Source organism: Pseudopipra pipra, chromosome Z (genome assembly GCF_036250125.1).
Source record: "Pseudopipra pipra isolate bDixPip1 chromosome Z, bDixPip1.hap1, whole genome shotgun sequence".
Lineage (NCBI taxonomy): Eukaryota > Metazoa > Chordata > Aves > Passeriformes > Pipridae > Pseudopipra > Pseudopipra pipra.
Genome location: NC_087581.1, coordinates 74,814,942 through 74,837,932, shown reverse-complemented (window position 1 = coordinate 74,837,932; position 22,991 = coordinate 74,814,942). Strand labels below are relative to the sequence as shown.

The following is a 22,991-nucleotide window of genomic DNA, read 5'->3' as shown; positions in this document are numbered from 1 at the left end:
TGTTTTGACGAAGGTGAAGCAGGAGGATGCATGAAGAGCTTGCAGTGCCTCCTCCTGCTGTCTGTGTGCCCAAGTTGTCTGTGGCCATGCAGCTGCCTCCTGCCTGACAAGGAGGAGGCAAGGCACTGACAGTGCTCAGTGGAGAAAAGGGATGGGGAAGAGGCAGAGCCGGCTGCAGTCCCCACTCAAAGCTGATAATTAATAAATGAAATGCCCTGGGACTCCACTAAAGCTTCCTCAGATGACTTATCTGTCGTGGGCTCGGCAAAGCATTAAATGGCCATTTTCTGACAGAATGACTTTACTGCGCCAGAGCTTCCTTGACTTTCTGAAGAATATTTCTCCCCTCCTCCCATGCCTTGTTTTTTTTAAATCTTCTCTCTTTCTTCCTCCCTCCCTCACTCCCTCTCCCTCTCTCTCTCCCCCTGGTTGACGGCTCTAGTTCATTTCTGCCTATTTAATTGGGCCCCGGATGAATTTACTCGACAGGGCCATTCATCATGTGGCAGCGGCTGGCGGACGAGCCCAGGGGGAGCGGGGCTGACAGCTCCGGCAGCCTTGGATGCTGCCTGACTCTGGAAGTTCACATATTTGGGCATTAGTGCAGCTATTAGTTTAACAAGCTTCGTTTATCCCTGTCACTACCACTTCAGCTTCCCATGTAATCATTTGAAATGTAGATTACTGCTAGACAAATGGGACAGAGCAAGAGTACACAGGAGGGAAAAAAAGTGACATGGATTGCTTGTTACGAGCTGGGTTTTTTTTCCCCTCCCCTCTTTTAATCCCTTCCAATGTGAGTGCTTTGATTATCTTAATATTCACATTATTTCTGCTGTAAGCAGTTTGTCACCAGTGTACTCCCCTTTTTGGGAAATAGTTGATAGCGATTTATTGACCCAAAGAAGAGGTTTAAAGCAATTATACAGATGTCCAGGGGCCAAGGTCTGCGTTGCTCCCTAGGAGCTGCTGGAGGTCACTCTCTTCCAGCCAGATACACCTATGGACTCCAAACCTGTACCTTCTGAGCACGGGTCTGTTCCCCACGATGAAAGTCTTTGAAGGTGTTGCAGTACAGCAGCATGGCACATTTATTCAGCCCTCCAGCCTCCATTTCTAAGGCTTCTGACCACCACATTGGTTTTACACTCTAGGAGTAAAAGCAGATAAATGTCTCCAATGTTTAGAGAAAAGTGTGTTCCACCACTTCTGACTCAGGAGTAATGAGTCAGATGATGCTGCAGGCCCTCCACCCAAAAATCTTCACAGATTCTATTGTGCTCTTGTTGAGGGTCAACACATAGCACCAAATGTGGGAAGGCCACACATTTGTCCTGTCCTGGTTCCCAGAATGAGACAGCTTGATACCATCAGCCTTTCCTAGCAAGTCCAAGCCCAGCACCAAGTTTATCTTTTGAAATTACATCTACAAGAGTCAACACTGACAAGCTCATTTTATTGCAATGGGTCCAGTGCTCAGTTATCTCCCCAACTTAAATATGTGTGACATATTCTGTGTTTGTTTGACCCAGTTCTTGGCTCCTATTCTGTCTCTGCTCAGCACAGGAATTTTCCTCAGATTGCAGCCTTGTGCACAAAGCTCCTGCATGTAGATTAGGTAGGTCAAGTTGTTCTTAAGTTGACCCTTGGACCAACCAAATGGTGGTTGGTCCTTCTTCAGAAACTGTCCTTCTTCAGTTTCTCAATGCAAGTAATCTTTCCAGGCCCTGAGTTATTCTAGTAGACCTCCTTAAAGCCATGTCCAGTTTGCCTACATATTTTCTGGAAAAGATCTTTAAGATCATGTAGTTCGACCCGTTTCCGCAGCACTGCGAATGCCACTGCTAACCCCTATCCCTAAGCACTACAACTACACAGCTTTTAAATGCCTCCAGGGATGGTGACTCAACAGCTTCCCTCCTTCCTATCAGTCTGACAACATTCAAATGCTCTTACCAGCCAGAGCTTGCATTTCATCATGTGAAAGATGTGTTGTTCAAGTAAAACCAGCACACTTTGCAGATTTAAGTGATCCAGATACTCCACTAACCTGTGGTATTTGCAGACATTACTGCTATGGCCTTAGGATTTTCTTCCTGCTCCCTGATAGAGCTATGTGGAATTCAGAAATTCTGGTCTGGGGGAATCCTGATCATTCAGCACTCCTGGAGTAGGGTGAAACACTGAAAACCAAGAAGTTCTTCAGATTATTTTCCATGTTTGAATCCATTTGAAGACACTGACATATGTAATGAGAAAATAGTCAAACCTCCTTAAATGGAAGTTGCCAAAATTCCCTGGAGTGAGACATGTGTGTGTTGTTTGTTTCTGGAATTGCAATTGTGGTGGTGTTCCTCTTGCAAGAAATGTGCTGGCAGCTCTGGTTTTGAATGTGATCACTGGCAACACCACTGCTTTGCTCTATTCATCTCCTGGCTCTTTACCTATTTGCACAGTAAGATCTCCAAGGTGCTGCTTGTGATATGTTGTTATCCCTTTCCAAGTCACTGCAAAGTGACACAATTCATTTATCCCTCTCTCCTCTGCAGCTCAGGGACTCTCCTGAGGGCCTCAGCAGCTGGTGTCTTCTCTTAATGAAAACAGCTCACAGGTCCACGTCAAGCTCAGTGGCAGATTGGATCAAAGGCAGCTGATTTTCTTTCATCACCAACAAGCTGGGGCATAGCAACCATCCACTGTCCTGTTCCCCCACCAGCATGGCCAGGACAAAGAAGAAGCTCCTGGCTTGACTATGGAACGAATCTCAGTCTTTTACCCCTGGATTTGCTCTGCAAAGCCCCTTCAGGATTGTTCTCTGTCCTATTCCACCCCTGTAGAGCTCTGGGAATGCAGCAGGAGACCAGATCTTCTTGTAATGCAGGGGATACTGCAGGAAATCCAGGATCAGTTAGATGGTGAATTATTCTAGTGGAAAAAGCCAGAAGGAAAGAAATGGAGCAGGGGGAGCAAGTGGAGTGAGTAATGAATGGGAGCTCCTCTCCCTGTCTGAGCTTGGAAAATCACGGTTCTGCAAAAGAGGGGACATCTCTGGGCTTCCCAGCTGAGCTGGAGCTCAGGGTCCCCAGGCTTCTGTAGGCTCCTGCCCTGTCACAACAGGTCAGCCTCAGGCTGCCCTCAGGGCTCTGGCCTTCAGAGAGCAGCAGAAAATATGTTGATTTAAGGTCCTCCAACCTGCCTGACTCTTCATCGAGAGAGCTTCTTCCTTCTCATTCCCCAGCAGGGCAGCTATTGCCTCTCTGCTCCCAGGCTGGGCTACCCCAGCTTTTGAAGTATCCCTCCCCAGCAACTTTCTGCTGCATTTCCAGGTGGTTGTCCAGGAGAGGGGCATTCACAGCAAGACAGCTCTTCTAAATGACAGTATTTTCTGCAGCCTAAGGAAATGCCTCTCCGACTAAAAGCAGAAACACGACACATGCTTCGCAAAGCCTAGGAGTAAGCCTCAAGGTAACACGCTGACTCCCTTTGATCAGTTCTTTCTTCTGAATTACAATGTAGAAATTCTTTACAAACTGTAAACAACTCTTAGGAGTATTTTAGCCTGTCGAATACCAACAATTCCTCAATTCCTCAAACTTGCATCCCTTGGATTCTATGCAGCTTCTACAACTACATGAAAGTAGGTAGTATGGAGGTGGAGGTTGAACTTTTCTCCCCAGTACCAAGTAACAGGACAAGAAGAAACACCCTTAAGTTGCACCTTAAGTGGAGGTTTAGTTCAGATATTAGGGGAAAATTCTTTACCAAAAGGGTTGTCCAGCCTGACACAAGCTTCAAAGGGCAGGGCTAGAGTCACCATCCCCGGAGGAATTTAATAGATGTATAGATGTGACCCTTGGGGACATGGTTTAGTGGTGGCCTTGGCAGTGCTGAATTAACAGTTTGACTTGATGATCCTAAGGAGCTTTTTCAACCTAAATGATTTGATGATTCCATGATTCTTCACTTCTTTCCAAGTTAGTGTATACCAGGATTGCGGGAAGTGACATGAACCCTGCTCTTAGGGACTTAAAAAACAGCAATTTTGCATCATCTGCTGTGGTAATGGCACCCACTTCCCCTGAAGGTATGACCCTTCCTTCTCCGTGAAATATGGCCTTCTCCCCCAGGTTTGTTTTTTTTTCCCCAGGGTTTGCCTCTGCTCATCCTTTGCAAAACACACTCTACAGCATCCTGCATGGTCATATAGGTCCATGAGAACCTACTGGGAGGAAGAGAGAATCTTATTTTAAGGTTGTCTGAGGTCTGCTGAGGCTAGCATGTTGCTGCTGTCAAATCCAATCCATAAAAACTACAATCACCCCTGGGGACACATCAGCAAGAGTGGTTCATTTACGAGATGTTCAGCAATGGATAATTATTCTGAATAAGTAGGAAAATGTTAGAGACATAGATGCATCTGGAAAGGAGACTTGCCTTGCCAAATAGCAATGTTTCAAGCATTCTGCTTCCCAAACGATTGTGGATAAACGAGTGTGATTTCCCTTCTCAGGAAACAGATTATCCTGCAAACAATGATCCTGACCCCCAGCAAGCAGGACTGGTGCAGGACTGGTGTAGGACAAATAAAACCTGTTGTCTGTTGCCTCCCTTTTACCTGAGATGAACTGTGAGTAGCTCACACCAGAAATGATAAAATGCGAACAAATCCCACCAGAACAGCTGTTTGAACTCCTTGTGCTTTTCTGTTTGTTAGATTTGAGGCCCAAAAGCCAACATGTAATCCACAGCCCTTGGAGAAGTGGCAGAGCTTGTATTTGCTGAAACCTCATTTAACCTCAGGAAACTTCTCTCTCTATTTGCCAAATATTTCTCTTTCCTTTATGTGTCAAGGCTAAAAAAAACCCAAACCAACTTCTCTCAACATTCAAGCAGTAATTACAAGACTGTACTTTACAAATGAAACATAAATAAAATTACATAGCTAATTAAGATGTATCATGAACTGAATCTCATTTCTACGATACTAATTGCATATTTCACCTCGCTGTTAAATGGATTTGATGGTCTGAAAATAAGCCATTCATGTTATGCGGTAGGAGAGGTTTCTGTGAGCAGCTACTGCCCTCTGTCCAGCAGGACGTCAGGTTTCCCTGATTAGCCTGGAGATTAACTGGTTGAATTGATGACACTTTTTCCCAGCCCTTTGAGAATTGTGTTTTTGAATGTGCCAGATACCTTTTTCTGCCCCAGCCCCCTTTCTTCTACAAGGCATGCATGTCCAAGAGAATAAAATTCATTGAGACAGTGCAAGTTTTTCAAATACAGACATTTTCTGCACAGACAAGGCAGGTCAGAAATTTGGCTTGGCTGCCGCTACCTCTAACTACAGTCACCTGCAGCATTTGTTGCTCGAACCTGGTAATTAATTTAACTTAGTTAATAAGTTAAAGTCAAAACAAGTGTATAGGTTTAATATTGCAATTATTTACATTTCTGTACAACAGGCAGAGAGCTGCCAGCACCATGCGGCACATGAGGGCGTGTTAGTTACAGTGTTAGTGTGGGATCTGGAAAGCATGATATGAAGTCTTCACTTTGCAGAGCGTGTTCCTCATAGACTTGTTCAAGATCTGGGATTTTCCTTTCCTCGCCTCACAGCAGGGATGTATTTCTATACATGTACATAAGTGTATTTAATACCTCTAATACAAGCATAGGCTTGGTATTTCTGAGGAGCACTGCCTTTCTAACAAAATTCTGAAAATCACCACACAAAGGACAGAAACCTGAGGTCGGACAAATAGAGGGACAGATGAATATTCTAGAACTGAATGCTTTCAGTCCTGCACTGAGGGAGAACAGAAAGGCATTGCTGTGCCATCGCCTTTGATGCTGCAGTGGAAGGATGCAACCTCACACCTTGCTCCTCAGAGATGCAGGAGAGGGGCCCTCTCCTGGACAGGTGAGCCTCATTCCTCCACTTCTTTTTGTAAAGTTTTTGCCAGCTGTTAGTAGCTCTGAAAAAAAACGCATAGTATTTGTGGGGGCTGAGATACATCCCTAGGAAAAGCTAGTCATTTTCTCCCAAAGGGCTGTCCATGTTTGAGCCTGAGGCCCAACTTCCTGTCAGTGGCAGAAAAATTGTCCATGGTGTGGCATTAATATCAGGTAGGAGAACTTGCAGATGCAGGTTTTGCACATCTGACTATTTGAGGCAATTGCTGCCATGGAGGGGATCACACATTTGGTGTATAAAGCACTGTTTTAGTGAAATATGGGATGTGTCTCACAGTTGGCAGGTGGTGAAGGAGGGTGGTGGTAAGTGCTGGATCTAGCATCCCATGTGAGGTCCAGCCATCAGCAGGTTGAGCATGTGCTCCCAGCAGGTGCATGCAGGAGCACACACACACGTATCACAGCCAGCCACACAGATCAATACAGAAACACAGAGTGCACAAAGGAACACAGAGAACACCAGTGGCCTCATCCTGCTCCCCAGAGGTGGGGCTGGGGGAGGAAGGCGGGGGCTGTGTAGGAGGGGTTGGCTCTGGGAACATCTCTTTGTCTCTGGGAATTCCCGTCGAGTTCCCCTCTCCTCACCCTGCCCCTCTGTCCTGCATGCTGGATCACCCACAGTGAAGTGAGGACACCCCCACAGAAGCAATGCGCTGGCTTCAAAAAGCAGAAACTTTTCTCATCTATTTGCTCCCTTTTCTTCTTAGCCTAGTGCCTGCTCTGAGTGCAATTCTTGACCTGTTCCCAGTAATAACACAAACCAGTGAAACAAATAAGCTATGAATCAATGCTGTTTTTTGCTATCATAAAAGAGACATCATAAAATGAAAACGTAAAGACCATTTTATCTTTAATACATATTAGTGGCGGTCTGAAAAATAAAAGCTAGACACGATCCCAGTATGGGAACTGGGGGAACTGGAATGGTTTATTGAACACAAGAACACTATTTTAAAGGCATCTGGGGCTGGACATGTTAATGAGGAGGACAAGCTATGTTAATTAGGGAATTACACAAGTTTTTACTACCGTTGTCCAATGGGTTAAGTATTTCCCTCAACCAAGATGACATAGGGGGAAAGGGATTAAAGGGGTTTAGACATGATCTGATACAATCATCTCAAGAGTCCTTTCTGATTTCTGCTGGAGCCAGGCTTAATCCATAAGGTAGAACTTTAACAGGTCTTGTGAGAAGGGTCCAGCTCCTTCAGATCACGAGGTTTTTGTCAACCTTGTTTTCCTTTGCTGAAAGCTGAGTTTGGGCTTCCACACATATTAGAAAACTATTTAACATTTTTTACACCTCCAACTCTTTTCTTCATGCTAATAATTAGATTGAAGTCAGACCTGATACTTTTGCAGGGAGAGTGAAGCACATCAGGTGGACTGGCAGGGCTGACCCTGTGCTGTGCCTGAGGAGGGTGACTGGGTGGACTGTGGGCCACAACCTGAAGGACGAGTCAGAAATTATTGTTTCGAGTCAGATGGACTTATGATGTGCCCCTGCTTCCTGTCCCACGTCTGAGGACCAATGGCACCTTCCAAGGGGGGTCTATGCCACGCTTATGGTGTTTGTTGCAATAGTTATGATGGGATCAAGGGTATGTAGGATATTTTTCCACCGTTTTCCCTGGCTGCAGTGTGTTTGCTGCTCACAGAGTAGTCATGGTGCCTTGAGCCAGTGATGCCATGTGAGAGCCCTGCTTCTGGAACAGCAACTGTTGCACCGGGAACATGGGGGCAAACCCATCCTCCATTCTGGATTCTCAGTGCCTCTTGGGGACTTTGTTTTCTAAGATAGCTGTCTTACAAATTACTAATAAAAAAGATTTTAAAAACTACTTTGCATTTTCTAGAAGTTGTTATCCTATTTAGCAAATAATCATCTTGTGTCTTGATAACTTAAATGATTACTCTTCTTGATTAACAACAAAAACTGATGAGCTGGCCTTTCCAGGGGCCATAAGCAGAGTCAGCCAAGCAGAAAATATAAGTGAAGGGAAAACAATTAAAAGTTGTTTTCGTTGTTACATTGGAGTTGATTGTTATAGTTACATTTTTTTCTGTACGGTATGAAAACCTTCACTGCACGCACAACTTTTCTTTTCCAATCATAGTATGTGGATATACAGAGTCAGAGTTTCATACTGATCACATTAGTTATGGATTAGTAAGCAACACACGTGGTAGTTTGAGCCTTCCTTTCATGATTGTGAAATAAATGATCACAGTAGAGAACTATTCTGTTACCCAGGATCATAGGGCTTACAGTCCAAGGAAGTAATATGAACCAGGCACAATTGGCTGTGACATAAGGAAGGATGTACAATTGGGGCAGCATGCATGCTGTTCGTGAATGCATGGCATGATACAGAAAACTGCAGAATGTTTAAAAAAACACATCACAACAAAACAAAATTAGAAAGAATCTTGATAGTATTCTGTGGTTATGTCCTAAAATGCCTAATTTTACAACATTGTTTCCGGGTATAATAGATTTTAAAGAATCAGCCAAGGTCTTCTCATTTAAATGTTTATTGTTTATGTAAAAGGTGATAATATATTGAAAAATCATCCACACATTGGCACCTGCTCACAGCTAAATAGCTGCCAAGGGAGAAATCCAGCAAAACCAGACAGAAGAGATTACATGTGAGGGTGAAACAGTGTCCAGGTTCTGTCTGGAGGTGTGAGTTCTGCAGTGATTTCCAGGAGCTGGCCTTGATGATTCTCCTGGGTCCCTTCCAACTAAGGATGTTTCTAGGACCTTCTATGATTCTCTAACACTTCTGGCAAACCCCAAAGCCAGGTTCCCGCATGACTGGCATGCAGACATCCAGTCACATAAAGCTGGTGTGCCAGACTCCTGCCATCTCCTCCCCTTTCCTGCTATATAGACACTGAATTATATTTTCCTACACTAATTGAATGTTCTAGTATCATATGCTTGCATCAGCTGTATGTAAATGAAAAAGACCTTAATGTGTTTGTTAATGAAAAAGTTACAGTGGTATATTATAGAAGAGTTTATTTAATTTTGTTTAATTTAAAGGCCATTTAGCAGACTGAGCATTAATGATGTACAGCAAATGTATGTCTTCGAAGGATTCTCCATTATTGGGTGTTCTTAGACAAGAGTCCACATTGCATATATAGGATTTAGATAAATTGCTTCTCTGGGTAACACAGTATGATAAGTGGACATTAATTCATGTTAAATTGCAAAGAGATTCCTTCAGAGGAATTATTATATCCCTGTGCATATAAAAGACATCCTCTGCATCTGACTTCCTGGGAAGCCAGACATTATGTGTGTTATACCAAATTGCACTTGTATTCATTTTAATAACATTAATCATGATGACTCCATTTGTCAGTTCCACCCTAACTAAGCATTGCTGCTGTAATGGACCATTTAAAGTGTTATCAAGGACTGTTTACAATGGGTTTAATAGAGTTAGGAGCCAGACTTTAGCAGTCTCCTATCAGGTGTGACTTTCCCTGTGTTGCAAGGTGGCAGAGGCTTAGTAGGGATACAAGGTAGCAGAGATGGCTAGAGCATGCCTCTCAGTCTGATCAGATTTGCTACCTGCGGGCTGAGGTGCGGTGTCCTGGTTTTGGCTGGAATAGAGTTAATTTTCTTCCCAATAGCTCGTGCAGTGTTGTGTTTTGGATTGAGGATGACAATAATGAGATAAAACATTGATTGATGCTAAGTAACGCTCGTCTTAAATCAAGGACTTCTCTGTTGTCCATGAACAAACTTTTTGGTTTCCCAACAGAGAGGAGGTGCTCAAGGAGCAGGATGGAGCACGGCCAGGACAGCTGACTCAAACTGCCTGAAGGGTTATTCTACACCATAGAGTGTCATGCCCAGTATATAAACTGGGGGAGCTGGCCAGTAGCCAGGAAGGCTTCCTTTTAGTTCTTCCACAGAGCTCTTACCTTTTCAATGCCTCTCTGTCTTTTTGCACACACAAATGAGGTTGTGCAGCATGATGCATAAATTTATACCTTTTGGAAGTTCCTTGTGAAATCCATTCCTATTTTTTTGATGCTTCTGCAAAACATGTCTCATTGCTAATTCATGCTAATCCTAGCTGTTACTTGTGTTGGATGTTGTCAAATTCTACTTGTTTTGCTGTTGGTGAGCCAGTTTCTTGTGCACATGGTGACAAGTGTTGGCTGTGAAGTTTTGACTACACTTTCAGTGCCTACTGCTGCATTTGAAGCAAGGACATGGGATCCAGTTTCAGGTGTGCCCAAAGCCTCTTGTCCAGCAGGGCCTTTTTGGAGGGTGAGTGAGTGAGAGTTACTACAAGTTGTAGGCAGAGAGAAGACCATCCAGCTGGGAGGCTGCTGGAGCACACTTCTCAGTTTCACTGCTCGAACATGATCAGTAGTCCCACTCCTTTGGAAATACTGCCCTAAAGGACACCTTCGGATGGCTCCAAGACAGTGCACATACAGATAAAGAATTTTCTCCCTAGGGCATTTCAAGTCTTTTAAGGTTTTTTCGAGAATGAAAATAGGTCATAAAATCTTGAGACAGAGGCTGCAAGTCCACACCAGCTGTCTGTGACACTATTTCCAGATGTTCCTGATCATAGCCATTATGGCCCACTGCAGGAATACTGGCAAAGGAGCTGTCACTTTGATTTCTTTGTACCAACTGTGTATCTGCCATCTCTGCTCCTGACTTTCCTGGTTGAATTGCATATTGCCCTTGTCTGCAAAATCTATTACAGTACAGAGACACTCCTTTGCTTAACCAAGGGTCTTCATTTCCTATTCATTAAAAGTACAAATGACAATTCCTGGGCATCTTAAACAATGGCCATTTGTATGGAGGCTTGAGCTAAAACCATATTTGCATCCTTGAAGGGCATTCTCACTGAAGGAAGCAGTATGGGGCCTCACACCTGGAGAGAGAGGAAGATCCCATGCCTCTCACCGCAGTTTTGTCAGGTATAATCCCAGTGTTCTGCTGCCAGCACGCTGCCATGGCATTTCACATCCAGACATGGGAGGGCTTAATGAGGAATGGGCACTGCCTGCCTGCTGCAGGACAGACGACTTGCTCATCTCTTAACCTAGTGAGGCTGAGAGACAGCAGAAATACAAACTGTGTGAAAAAACAGAGCAAGAAATGCCATCAGCACCTCATTGCAAAGACAGGACAGCCACAACACAGCTCCTGGTGTTATCACCACCTGACAATTCTCCTGCAAAGTCCTTTTGCTGCTATGCTATGAATCTGCACTGAAGGCTGCCTGGGCATTGGCACAGGCTTTATGAGGGAAAGTTGGTTTGGTTCATCCACACTCTGCCTTCCTCGTGAAGTGCTAGGAGGTGCACTGAAAGAATCTTAGAACCATAGAACAGTTTGGGGCGGAATGGACTTTAACAGTCATCTTGTGTGGTCTCCAAGCCCCAGACCCTTCTGGGAACTTTCTGCCTGGGGGAGGTCAGCCATGCATTGTGACATAGTGTGATCTGAAGATATGAGAGTTTTCCTCCCTTCCCAGAAGGCATCGCCACCAGTGGACATTGCCCACAAGAAGCTGGGTCTCCCAGGGCTTGGAGGGCAGCACAAGGGATTCCTGCTGCATCCAGGGGCTTGGGGCACTGGGGGCCTTGATGGGGGCTGGAGGATGGCAAACACCAGCACACAGCAATGAGGTGAGCAGTGGCACTGGGAGGTTGTCACTTCAGTCCACACAAGGTGAGGGATGTGAACTGCACAGCAGTTCCAAAAGCTGTGCATCCCAGAGAGCTGTGCAGTGTGCATGGTGCATAGAGAACACATTAGGACATTAGGAGAGAAGAATAGGGGTGGAGGTGGATGCACCAAGTCCAGCCTGACTGGACAAGTGCTGCTGGATGAACTTGGCAACTACAGAAAACTGACTTTTGCACACTTGCTCATAAATGCAGTCCATGACACTGCAGGCTCAAGAGTGGGAATACCCACTCCACACTGAAATACAACTGCATGGAAGCATCCCTGTTTTATGCTGCTGGTGCAGACAGTAGACTTCTCCCCAGAGTGGAGCCAGCTGGTCATTGAGTAAATACTGAATGGATGCTGCTGGTTAATTTAATTTTTCCTCTCTGCCCATTGTCCATGTGTCCATAGGCTGTGATTTTATTTATCTACAAATATTTGCTGAATTGTGGAAAGTTTTGAGTTCCACTTCTCAGGTTTAAGACTAAAATGTACAGTTCTGGGACACACACCCTTTCTTCTGAGCTCTTAGACTTTAGCTCTTAGAATCAGTGTTAATTTTTATTATAAGGAGTACATGCTGTGGAGAGTTTAACATGGCTAGCAGCTTAGCATTCATTTTGCTCACTCCTTCCACAATAGGATGGGGGAGAGAATAGGAAAAGCAAAAGTGAGAAAACACAAGGATTGAGATAAAAACAGATTAAGTGAAGGATGGAGGAAAACAAAAGCAAGTGATACAAAACATCTGCTCACCCCTTCCCACAAAGAGACTGATGGTGCCCAGCCAGTCCCTGAGTGACATCTGCTTTGGAAAAACTCCCTCCCCCATTTCTGCTGCTGAGCGTGATACTGTATGGTAGAGACATCCTTTTGGTCAGTTGAGGTCAGCCCTCCAGCTGCATCCCCTGACAGCCTTTTGCCCATGCCCGGGCTCCTCTCTGAGGGAGAAGCAGAGAACATCTTGATGCTGTGCAAGCTTGCCCAGTGAGAGCCAAATGCTAGCATGTTACCAACATTGTTTCAGCACCTGCTGGGCCTGATTGTGCTGCCACCTGGGGAAAGTGTTCAGTGACCCACCACTGCAAGGCCTGGCCTTGTCCAATGGATGCCTTTTCATGATGGCCCCCAATATCCCACTTCAAATGCAACCACCAAGTAACTTTTTTCCCAAGACAAGCTGAGGACAAGAGTAAAAGCAGGCTTTTTGAACTTAAAAAAATTACTTTTATTTTGGGAACCAATAAAATTATGGTAAATATTTACAAATAATTATCTCACATGAAGGTTACGTAAAACCAAATGTCCACAAGTAACAGTCACTCTCATGAAAAGACACACAGATATTGAACTACGCCAATCTTATTGCATGTTTCTTCAACTAATCTAAAAATAAAAAGTGTTGCAGTCAACCATTTAATTTAGAATAAAATCACAAATTTCATTATTGACAAGAAAAAGAATTGAAAAAAACCCAAATAAATGAAAACCTCCCCTTCAAATGTCCCCTCTTTTTTTGACCCATGCCGTAGCACCCCCGGTCCCCAGCCCACCACCTGTTTTGCTCCCCAAAACAAACCCCAAAACAAAATCCCCAAAATAACATTCGACATCTTTGGCAAATTGGCACTGCTGTAATTACATTCAAATATTATAACACACAAAAGCAACACACAGCACTAAGGAAAAAACACCAAGATTTCAAGTCTGTTCTTTTCCTACTAGAAAAAAAGAATACAAAACATACACATTTTAAGAAGCATTTTTTCATCTGTTTTGCAACAGATGTTATCCCCTACTTTCAAAGGCAATTCAACAGTTATTTTTATGAGTTGTTTTTTTTGTAAGTTATTTTTTTTGTTTGTAATGTATTTTTCAAGGGGAGGAGGCTTTTATTTTTCTCCCTCTCTTTTCCTTTTCCTCTCTTTTTAAAGAAGTAAGGTTCAATGCAGGCATTGCAGACTTTGGTGGATACAGTAGATATGTATTTCTTTGATACTAGACATCCCTAATACAAAGTAGTTTGTCTGTAAGAAAAAAAAGCCTGTTCTTTTTTTTCTTGGAAAGGAATTCCATTTGCAATGAAATGAGTTTCTGTAATTTCAAAATGTACAAAGGCCACTACAAAGTGAAAACAAGGTTTCTTTCCACAGGAGACTCAGCAAAGGGAAAGGCAGGTCTAAATGCCCACTGGCCACTTTTCCCATCTAGTTTTGACAAGGCAAAGCCAGAGACCTTGGACACAGGGGTCTGTCTGGGTGGTGTCTCGGGCTGATGCAGGACTAGAGTCCACCTCTCCACAACCTCCACCAGCATCTGAGAGATTTGAGTGTGCCTACACATACACATGTGGACAGCAATCCCTACGTGCCCACCTGCCCCACAATGCTGTGGCCACATCCAACTCAGTGCCTTGATCTGGTTCCTGCCCTGGAGCTCTTGCCTCCTGTGAGCCCTTTCACAGGACTGGTGAGCGAGGTCACTGCTGGAGCTGACACTTATGCCAACCATGACACCGAGGGGAGCAATCCTGACACTGCTTTAACGTACTTTTCACTCAATATTTCCATGTCGAGTCTCATTAGCTCAACCAGAAAAAGGACACCATTTTTGATCCTTTCAGATCGTTTTGTTTCTCACACTGCAATAATGTGTCTGAGGGACCACAGGGCTCCATGGCTGGTGTCCCCGGCCTCACGTCGCCCCTGAGCACTCTGCCTCCAGCACGAAGCAGCTCTAGCCAGAGCTCAGGATGTGTGCCCAGTGCCTGTGTCAGTGCAAGCCACCTGATCTGACTCTGCCTGACAATGCCCATACAGTACCATCACTTGTGTGCCCAGTAAGACACTAAAGGGCATGTTAGCCAAGAGCTGTTGGCCCTCTAACATTAAGCAATGAATCTAGAAGAAAAAGCAGGTTTTTCCAGAGTTTGCTGGGACAGCCATAGGGTGGATCAGCTTAGTGCTGTGCTACTTGTTGTGTCTGTGGACTCATATTTCCCAGTGGCAAATATGTGCAGGAAAGAGCACAGCACCAGGGAGGACACTCAGTCATAGCTGTGTTGGAGCCAGTAACAGCTACACAAGTTGACTCCGCCATGGCTCTTAAAGCTATGTGTACCTGTGGCTGGAAATAAGCAAGACCATAACATGGCTTCCTCTCTCCTCCACACTGAAGGACATGTAAAATAGGTAAATTAAAGAAAATAAGAATACACATACAACCCCATCAGCTAAGCGTGGCAGAGCATTTATTAAAACCCAGCAACTGCTAAGACTTGGCATAGCAAGCTCACCACACTACCCTCACCCCTTGCTCTGCCCTCTCCCACTGCACTGCCCTCACACCACAGCACCAAGAGAACTCAGCCACAGGGAGCCAAAGGGGGGTGATGGCTTGTAAGCACTCCACTGTTGTGAGCTCTATGGACTGGTCAGAAAAGATTTTTTCCAAAAGATGCCTCTCATCCTTTTACCCCTTTTTCCATTTTTCTTCCCCTGGTGCTACTTCTTTCCTGACTGCCTCCTTCCCAAGTGCATCAAGCACCGATGTTGTCCCAACACTTGCAGTCCCAGTGTCAATCAGATCACTGCTCAGACATCTTGGAATGAACGCACAGTCTGGCCCCAGTGTTTTTCTGATTTAACAGTGAACAAGCAGAGCTTTTGGTCTGTGAATCCAGTCCTAAGACATCCAGAGCTCTTCAGTCTGTAGAGCTGCCTAACAAAAATGTCTCCATAATGGAGTCTTTGGACACAGATGCTAAGCAGCCTCAGTGCCCACAATGTTTTATGCCTTCTTTACAGTCACAGTATCACAGCATTTGATTGAGGGTTTCCTCAAAACGTCAGTTCATGCAATCCTGTCTCATGACTTCTGTTGAGTTTGTCTTACGGCAGCATTTTCCCTCTCCACCTTTCAGATTTCATTTCTTAGCCTGTCTGTGTCAGCAATGTATTTAATGAAATTATTGCTGGAACGCACAGTACTGGAAAACCCTCCGTCTAGCCAAGTGTATTACTGAGTTTAGTGCTGAAACTGCCTGAAGGCACTTCGTGGGGCTGATTTCTGCAAGGGTTTAGTGATGATACACTGCTCTACAGGGCATCCCATCTGAGTAAAGGGTTGGCAGAGCAACTTAAACCCCTGCACTGGTCTTACTCTCTCTCCTCCTTGCAGTCCCAAGGGGTCATTTGCTTCTCCACCTCACCCAGTGACCTCTCCCCCATGAAACAGAGAGACCACGGAGGACAGATGGATGCAGACAGTCCTCCATTATCGCTGGAGGACCACCTTCTTCTACCAAGAGTGCCTTTCAAAGACATTCTCCAAGGAGGACATTCCCCCCAGTGAAGGTCATGGTCAGAAAGTCCAGTCCTCCTGAGGAAAGGAGTTTGTAAATCCCAAGTGAAACATTTTCAAAACCAGAAAGTACTATCAAGAAATGCCTTTTCCAGCAGCATGGCATGAATACTCCATGGCCTTATTCTTACTGGCCATTCTTGCCAGGAACATGTCCCAGCAGATGTGAGCACACCACGGCTGATGTGTGTTAGGAGAAGGGCCAGGCACAGGTCCCTGCCTAGCACGTGCAAGAGTGGGAGCTTTGGGTTTCCCCTTGGCAGCTCTGACTGAGACCTGTATGCTGCCTATGCACCCCTGCAGTCCCTGGGACGGAGCCCACCACTGTGCCTGGCAGGTAAGCTCTGGCAGAGGTCTGGCCCTGGGGAGTCCTGATGAAAGCCTTGAGGCCAGCCAGACCCACTGTGCCTTTCCTAAGTCCCTAGCTGAAGTACAAGGGCTGCTTGTCTGAGCACGCAAATATCTGCCAAAGTCTCATGTTTTGTCTTCTTAACGTTATCTAAATTAACATACATCACACAACCCATGCTGCTAAGGAAACAAATAAAAGAAACGTGGTTGCAGGGCAGTCAGCAGAGTGGGTGAAAGACCCACATGCCAATGACAAGAGCTGCTGTTCCTTCACTGGTCACACAGATAGACTTGTTTTAGCCCAGTCTGGTCACCAAGCAGATGGTGTCCCCATAGCTGATGTAACTCAGTGCACCTCTGCTCCAGAACCAACAGCAGCACCTATGGTCATGCCCTTGTTTCTCACTTCTTCAGCAAAGGCACTGGATGGCCACATCCCTTCCTGAACTCACAGAGAAGGTGCATACAGGAAGCCTCATCCAGGCTCTCACATGTGGTCCCAGGAATGGTAATGTCCTTTGCGGATTTGTCTAAGCAATCGTGGGGTGCTCAGAAAGGTACAAACCCAAAGCAGTGCTTCAGAAGGTTACCTGTATAAACTGTCCATGCTGTTATTTGTCTTTAGTTAAAAATGGGTATGTATCAGTTATTAATTGCTGATAGATGACTTATCTCACCAATAAGCTTGTCACAAAACTTACTTCTGGATTAGGGGCAAAATTTGAAAGACTCTGGCCAGAATCCCTGATGGGCTCTGTGAACATCCCACCGAAATGTCATTGAGTAAGTGGGACCTAAGTGTCTCTGTGGCTTTCGAGGATCAGAACACATCTGCCCTGGAAACTTGTAGGTGATGGCTGCACTTCCATAGCATAAGAAGATTCCACTGGAGTTGGAGAGAAAACTTCTCAGCACATCAGTGGCCACTATGGACACCAGACATGCAGCACAAGTGGTGAGGTGGGGAGACAGGAGAGACAATAGTGTTAACTCAGGAGCTGCCATTTCAGAGAAATGCTTGTACAGCTGGAAGCAAGTAAATACCTCCTTGAATGTTTATCCACAGGAATCAATCTCAGGTTTGACACCAAAAACCCTTCTTCCACCTTGGGGCACTCATGGGCAAGTGGCAACAGGACCCCTTAGCAGACCCTTTGTGGCTCCGGGTGGATGAGGATGGTTGGGCCAGAAGTAAGGAGGCTATGGCCAGATCTTCATCTCAACAGGACCAGGCAGCTTCTCCACTGCCTTCAGGAGGGAAGGGATGGGGTCATGTCCATCATCCTTATGTGATTGAGGTTGTCTGCCCCTTGGCCTGGGGCGGGGGAAGGCTGTAGGGAGAGATCAGCAGTTCTTCTGACTCCGTAGAGCTGCCCTGATTGGTGTAGCTGCTTAGGGGATCATTTGCAGCCATTCTCCTCTCTTAGGTTAGTCCCCCACAAGCCACACATTGAAGGACATGTGACTATTAGTGCTCCCGCTCTGAGCAGGAGGGAAGAAATGTGGAATTAGCAGGGCAAAATTCCCCCCAGGCATGTCTGGGCTACAGTGGCTGGAATCTGCGATGCCTTCACAGAAACACACAGACCCCCAAAACAAGCCCCTTCCGCTCTAGTTTGCCTTGGAAAGTGAGTGCAGCTGCCCTCATGCCTGGTACACCCCGCTAAGTACAATTCACTAAACAAAAATCATTACCATGGTACTTTTTCCCCTTCTGCTCAGGGTTTTCATGGCTGGGTTTTAGCACACAGTCTATTGCAATGTACATAAGGTGTCCACTGCTATTTAGGAATTCCCTCCTGGAGGCTGCTTAACTTGAAGCCACCAATTTGTTTCAGGGCTATGATGGCAAATGAACATAAATGAATATTAAGCAGTAAAATATCACAAAATTGCCCACGTCTTTCAGTTGCCTGTGTGTTTGATACCAGCATGTAGCATGATCTCACACAACTGTCAGATAGGATGCTCTATACAGAAATAATATCAGCCCAAAATACAGCCACAATGAGTGTTAACCTGGTTCAAAGTTGTTTAAAGCTTACTGAGTTCTTTGAATCAGTGCACCTGTTTCAAAACACACTTTCAGATGTGTTTTGATTTTGTATTTTTACAATGTTGCTGCTTATGCTTAACCCACTCTTCTAGTAATACAAACAAGCAAGTAGCAAGTATTTACAGTGATGCTTGTGTAAAACTGAGCAGACTGATTTCTTTTCCTTGCCACAAAAAAAAAAAAAAAAGAAAAAAAAAAAAAAAAAGAGAGAAGAAAATTGCCTTGAGTCTCATAGCGTGTTTCAGTGTGCAGCAAGAGGAAGCTGCCCCAAGGGGAGCTGCTCACACCTCTTCCTTATCCCCAGATACAGCCATGGCACCCACAGGCGATTAAAGCAGTAGCCAGTCGGCTGCAAAGAACATGAAGCTACTGTGCACTTTTGAGCACGCAGAGCTTCAGGAGAACCCCTTCCTCCCATTTCTCTGTTTGATTCAAGACTCAACCAGATTTAAGAATACAACAATGAGTTCACCAAGTTTAAAGAGTAAAATTTCAATGATAATGTTCCTAGTAGGTACTTTCTCCTTCCCTTGTGGTGCAGCTGGCATGGTTGTAGCAGGGTGACTGGCCGCGGTTGTCCCAGGCGGTGCCGTCAGCGCCAGTGCCGGGGCTCCGGCATCAGTGGCGGTCATAAGTGGTGGCAGTGGCTGGTGGGGCTGCCCCACGGGCCGCAGTGCTGTAGTAGTAGGGGGAGCCTGTGAGAGATGAGACCACCATGAGGAAGACAAAGGTGGAAAGGTGCCAGCTTGCAGCATTCTGACATGGGTGGCAGAGAGCTCTCCAGCCAGAGCTTCAATAAAGGCTGGGTAATTAGAATAAAAATCACATTCATGTATTCTGCATAAGAAGTGGGTACCGTTGCTTTGCATTGCTGCTGGCAGTTCAATACCTTCTTCCCTTCCTTCACTCAAAACATCAATTTCATTTACTTCACCAAAACAGTTAATCACTTTTTAGAATGAAAGGTCAAAATAATACAGCCCCAACCCACCACCACATTGTGGTTTTCTGATTTTCCCCCCTTCTTTCGGACAGGGGAGGAGGAGGTGGAGGAGGTTGAACCCCAAAACATTCAACATATTTCACTGAAAGCACTCCTTTACTGAGAAAAGGCCTGAAAAATATTGGTAATGATTTTTTTCTGTTCTGCAAGGCTACAGAGTGGTAGATAGAGTGATCACTCAAGGATCACCAGGAACCTGGACTGTTTGCTTGAAAGAGGAACAGTCTTTGACTTGTACTTGGAGAGACACCAATCTGTCCAGACAGCACCACTTGTTAAAAAATGTTCCAAGCACACCAGCAATGAAGCCAACTCTGCTCCATTCTAAGAGAGGAGCTGACTCCACCAGGAAAAGGTGGTGCCATCAGAGCTCAGTAGGGCCTGTGGACCTCTCAGGAAAACATCAGTGGCAGTGAAGCCTAGGGTGTGTTTTTGGCTGTTTACTTCCCACCCCAGACTCTAGCAAACCCTGCTCCTGCAGGTCCAATGATTGCCCAGTCCCTGGGTGTAGTCTGAGTGTGGCAGCGCCCCAGTTGTTCCATCACCATGACCCTGCACACCCTTTGGAGTAGGAAGGAGAAACCCAGTTGGCATGCCCTATGCTGCCAAGAACCTCCACTTCTAGGAGGCTGGAGAACCTTTTGACTTCTCCTCCTGCTGCACAGCCTTCAGATGAAGGCTTTGCTGTTCAGCCCGGGAATGACCTGAGTGATTACTGCTGGTTCAAAAGCCCAAACACAGTGTGAGTTGCACAGTCAGCCTCCAAGAGAAAGCTCATGCACGGTCACCATTAAACATTGGCAACATGCAGGGCTACCTCACTGTTGTGGGTCCACCAGGATCCATCTAAAAGACAAGCCCACCTGTTCCTTCTAGGCTGCCACATCAGGCAGAGTGCCACTGTCCAGAGTGCCACATCAGGAAATCAGCTCAGCCTTCATCACCAGCCTCCTGCTCCAGGGGAGCATCTGCTATTGCACAGTATGTGCAATGCACTCCTTGGCACAGTCACAGCGAAGGAAACTTCTTTTTCGTGATCAGTGTCATACCACAGCATGTGGTACTCTGCAGCTGCAACTCCAAGGGGTCAGAAACAAAGGGGTTTGGCTACTGGAATGTGGCTTCTGCACCAGTCAGTGCTGTGGCAGAACAGGAGTTTGTATGCAGGGAGGCAGTCTGTGTTGTCCTCAGTATCATCTTTAGTGACCCAGACATTCACACTTAAAAATCAGACAAAGCCACCACAAAGGGATGGGTTCAAAAAGAGATAACTCAATCTTCAGGAGTGTCATCCCACCCGACTGGGAAGACAGTTTTACCATATCCGAGAATAGCTCAAAAGAGTCTGTGAAATCACTGGCCAGGATAAGCATTTGCAAAGTTGTCTGTATACAAACTCCTAGTCAGGAACTTAACCCATCTAGGTTTATTTACTAAAAGGTAAAAATTTTAAGCCATAGCCAATGGCATCAGAGCAGATCCATTCAGAGGGTCATCATCCCATTTATGCTTGCACAAGTGTAGAGCTGACATCCTTGTATTACCTGCTGAGGGCACCACAACTGCTAGCCTAGGATGGACAGACAGTCCTCTTCCAGGTAACTGACACAAGGTTAACAAGCCCCTGACTCAGGAACTGTATTTCCTGGAGAGAATACTAGAAAGATTCAGAAAGACAGTGAATACCTTTCTCATTGGCAGTCTAAAATTAAATGCTGTATACTAAGTATCCCAGTCAAAATCAAGCCATTGAAAATATGGAAGCCTTCCTTGGTCAAATTGGCTAGTCTTGAATGAACAAAGGCAAGTGTAACAGTACACCAGATTTTGAAATGTGCATGTCCAGTCTAGCTGGGATTTTAGGGATGTTTGCTGTAGCAAGTGACCTGGGGGCTGCGCCCTCGGGGGTGCCTGTTTTCTGGTCCATGTCCATCCAATGATCCATGGGGATCATTTTGCACTGCAGGACAGGCAGTATCTTGAGACAAAACAACTCACAGGCCAGTGAAGGGTGGAAATGCTCTCTTCACCTACCACATCACCACAAGGTCGATGTTGAGCAGCCAGTGGTGGTCCCAGCAGAGACCCCAGTTCCCACCAGCACCAGAACCAGCACTGGCCATAACAGCTCAACTCAAGCAGAGGGGTGAAAAATCCAAAGGAGGGATCTAGCAGCATCAAACAATTTCACCCTGACTCATTGAGCAGTGTCTGGGTCCCACCAGAGCTGGATGCAGCACTTTATGAGGTTATGGAGTAAATGGGGTCTTTGGGGGGTCAGGGCCTTTGTTTTCCCACTCCCTCTTCCTCCACTGCAGTTCTGATTCAATGCAGCTACCAAAGCCCAATATTTTTCCCATGCTTTCCAAAGGTCTTACACTTCTCTCAAGTTAGATGTTTCCAGTTTGCCTTTCAGAAGTGCAATTGAAAAAGCTTGTATTTAAAGTGAAAAATGAAAGTATTCACTCTTCCTGTCACCATGCCCCCATCCAGAATAGACTTCTCCATCCTTCTGTCATTTTTCCTTTCTAATTCATACTATCATCAATTTATTTCTTGACACAGTCATTTCTAGTGCCTGCTTGTTCTCCAATCTTTCCACAGAAACCCACAGAGGAATCGAATCCAATCCTAATTGACCAGCTCCAAGCCCTGCCTTGGCGAGGCACCATGCCAGCACTGGCAGCCAGAATGCCACAACCCACCCAACCAGTGCGCAGGGACCACGTCCATGTTGGACATGGGACACCACATCAAGTAGAACCTACAGCGAGCATCATTGAGCCAAATACTACAAGCCAGTACAAAACGAAACCATTTTTCTTCATTAGACAGTGTTGCTGTTATCCACTCTTAGCATGCATGCGTTGAGCTGACCCTATGCTGGCAAGCACCAATCTGCACTGACAGTGACAGTGTGAGCCCCAGAACTCGTGCGCACGTGTTCATGTGCATCCCTGCACTGTACCACTTGCAGGCGATTCACTGCACAGTGTGGGGAAAAAATAAACAGGAAAAAGGGGCCTTCCCCTCACGTCTTTGTCTGGCTTTGAGATGGGTACACCTGCTACAGCCACCAAGCCAGACACCACATGGGTGACCAGGGTCTGTGTCCTCTTCCCAGCACATCCCCCTAAGAACTCAAGGTCTGTCGTCCCTCTTGCTATGGTCAAGGAAGGACTGAGCCAGTCTCCACATAAAAGACCGTCATGTCCCTGCCACACAAGAATGGTGTGGGTGCCACCAGGGCTGACAGCAGGACTCGAAGAGCAGGAAGATGCTGCAGAGCTGCAGCAAGCAACTGACTTCTTCTTCTGCCCCTGCTTGTCTTGACCACTCTGGAGGACTGTGGCTTGGTTTTCTGCCCTTCCCCAAGAGCAGTGGGGCACAGAACCTGGGATTGCCCCAGAGACGAGGGAGAGCAGTCCCCCATCTGCAGCATTTCCCAAAACGGCTGGGGCAGACATGGCTTGGCTGCATGGTACAGAGGAGTGGGGAGCACCAAAGCAAGAGCA

The 22,991-nt window shown here is 45.7% G+C and overlaps 1 protein-coding gene and 1 long non-coding RNA gene across 3 annotated transcripts in view; both read right to left on the bottom strand.

Annotated features, from left to right (window-relative positions):
- Positions 1-22,991, bottom strand: part of LOC135407446 (uncharacterized) — a 274,027-nt gene that overhangs the window by 70,322 nt on the left and 180,714 nt on the right. The window lies entirely within an intron of this gene.
- Positions 18,660-22,991, bottom strand: part of PAX5 (paired box 5) — a 123,056-nt gene continuing 118,724 nt past the window's right edge. For both annotated transcript variants that reach the window (XM_064640985.1, XM_064640984.1), the window contains one exon: positions 18,660-19,168. In XM_064640985.1, the coding sequence (XP_064497055.1) occupies positions 19,092-19,168 (77 nt within the window). In that variant the 3' untranslated portion in view covers positions 18,660-19,091. The remainder of the gene's footprint in view (positions 19,169-22,991) is intronic.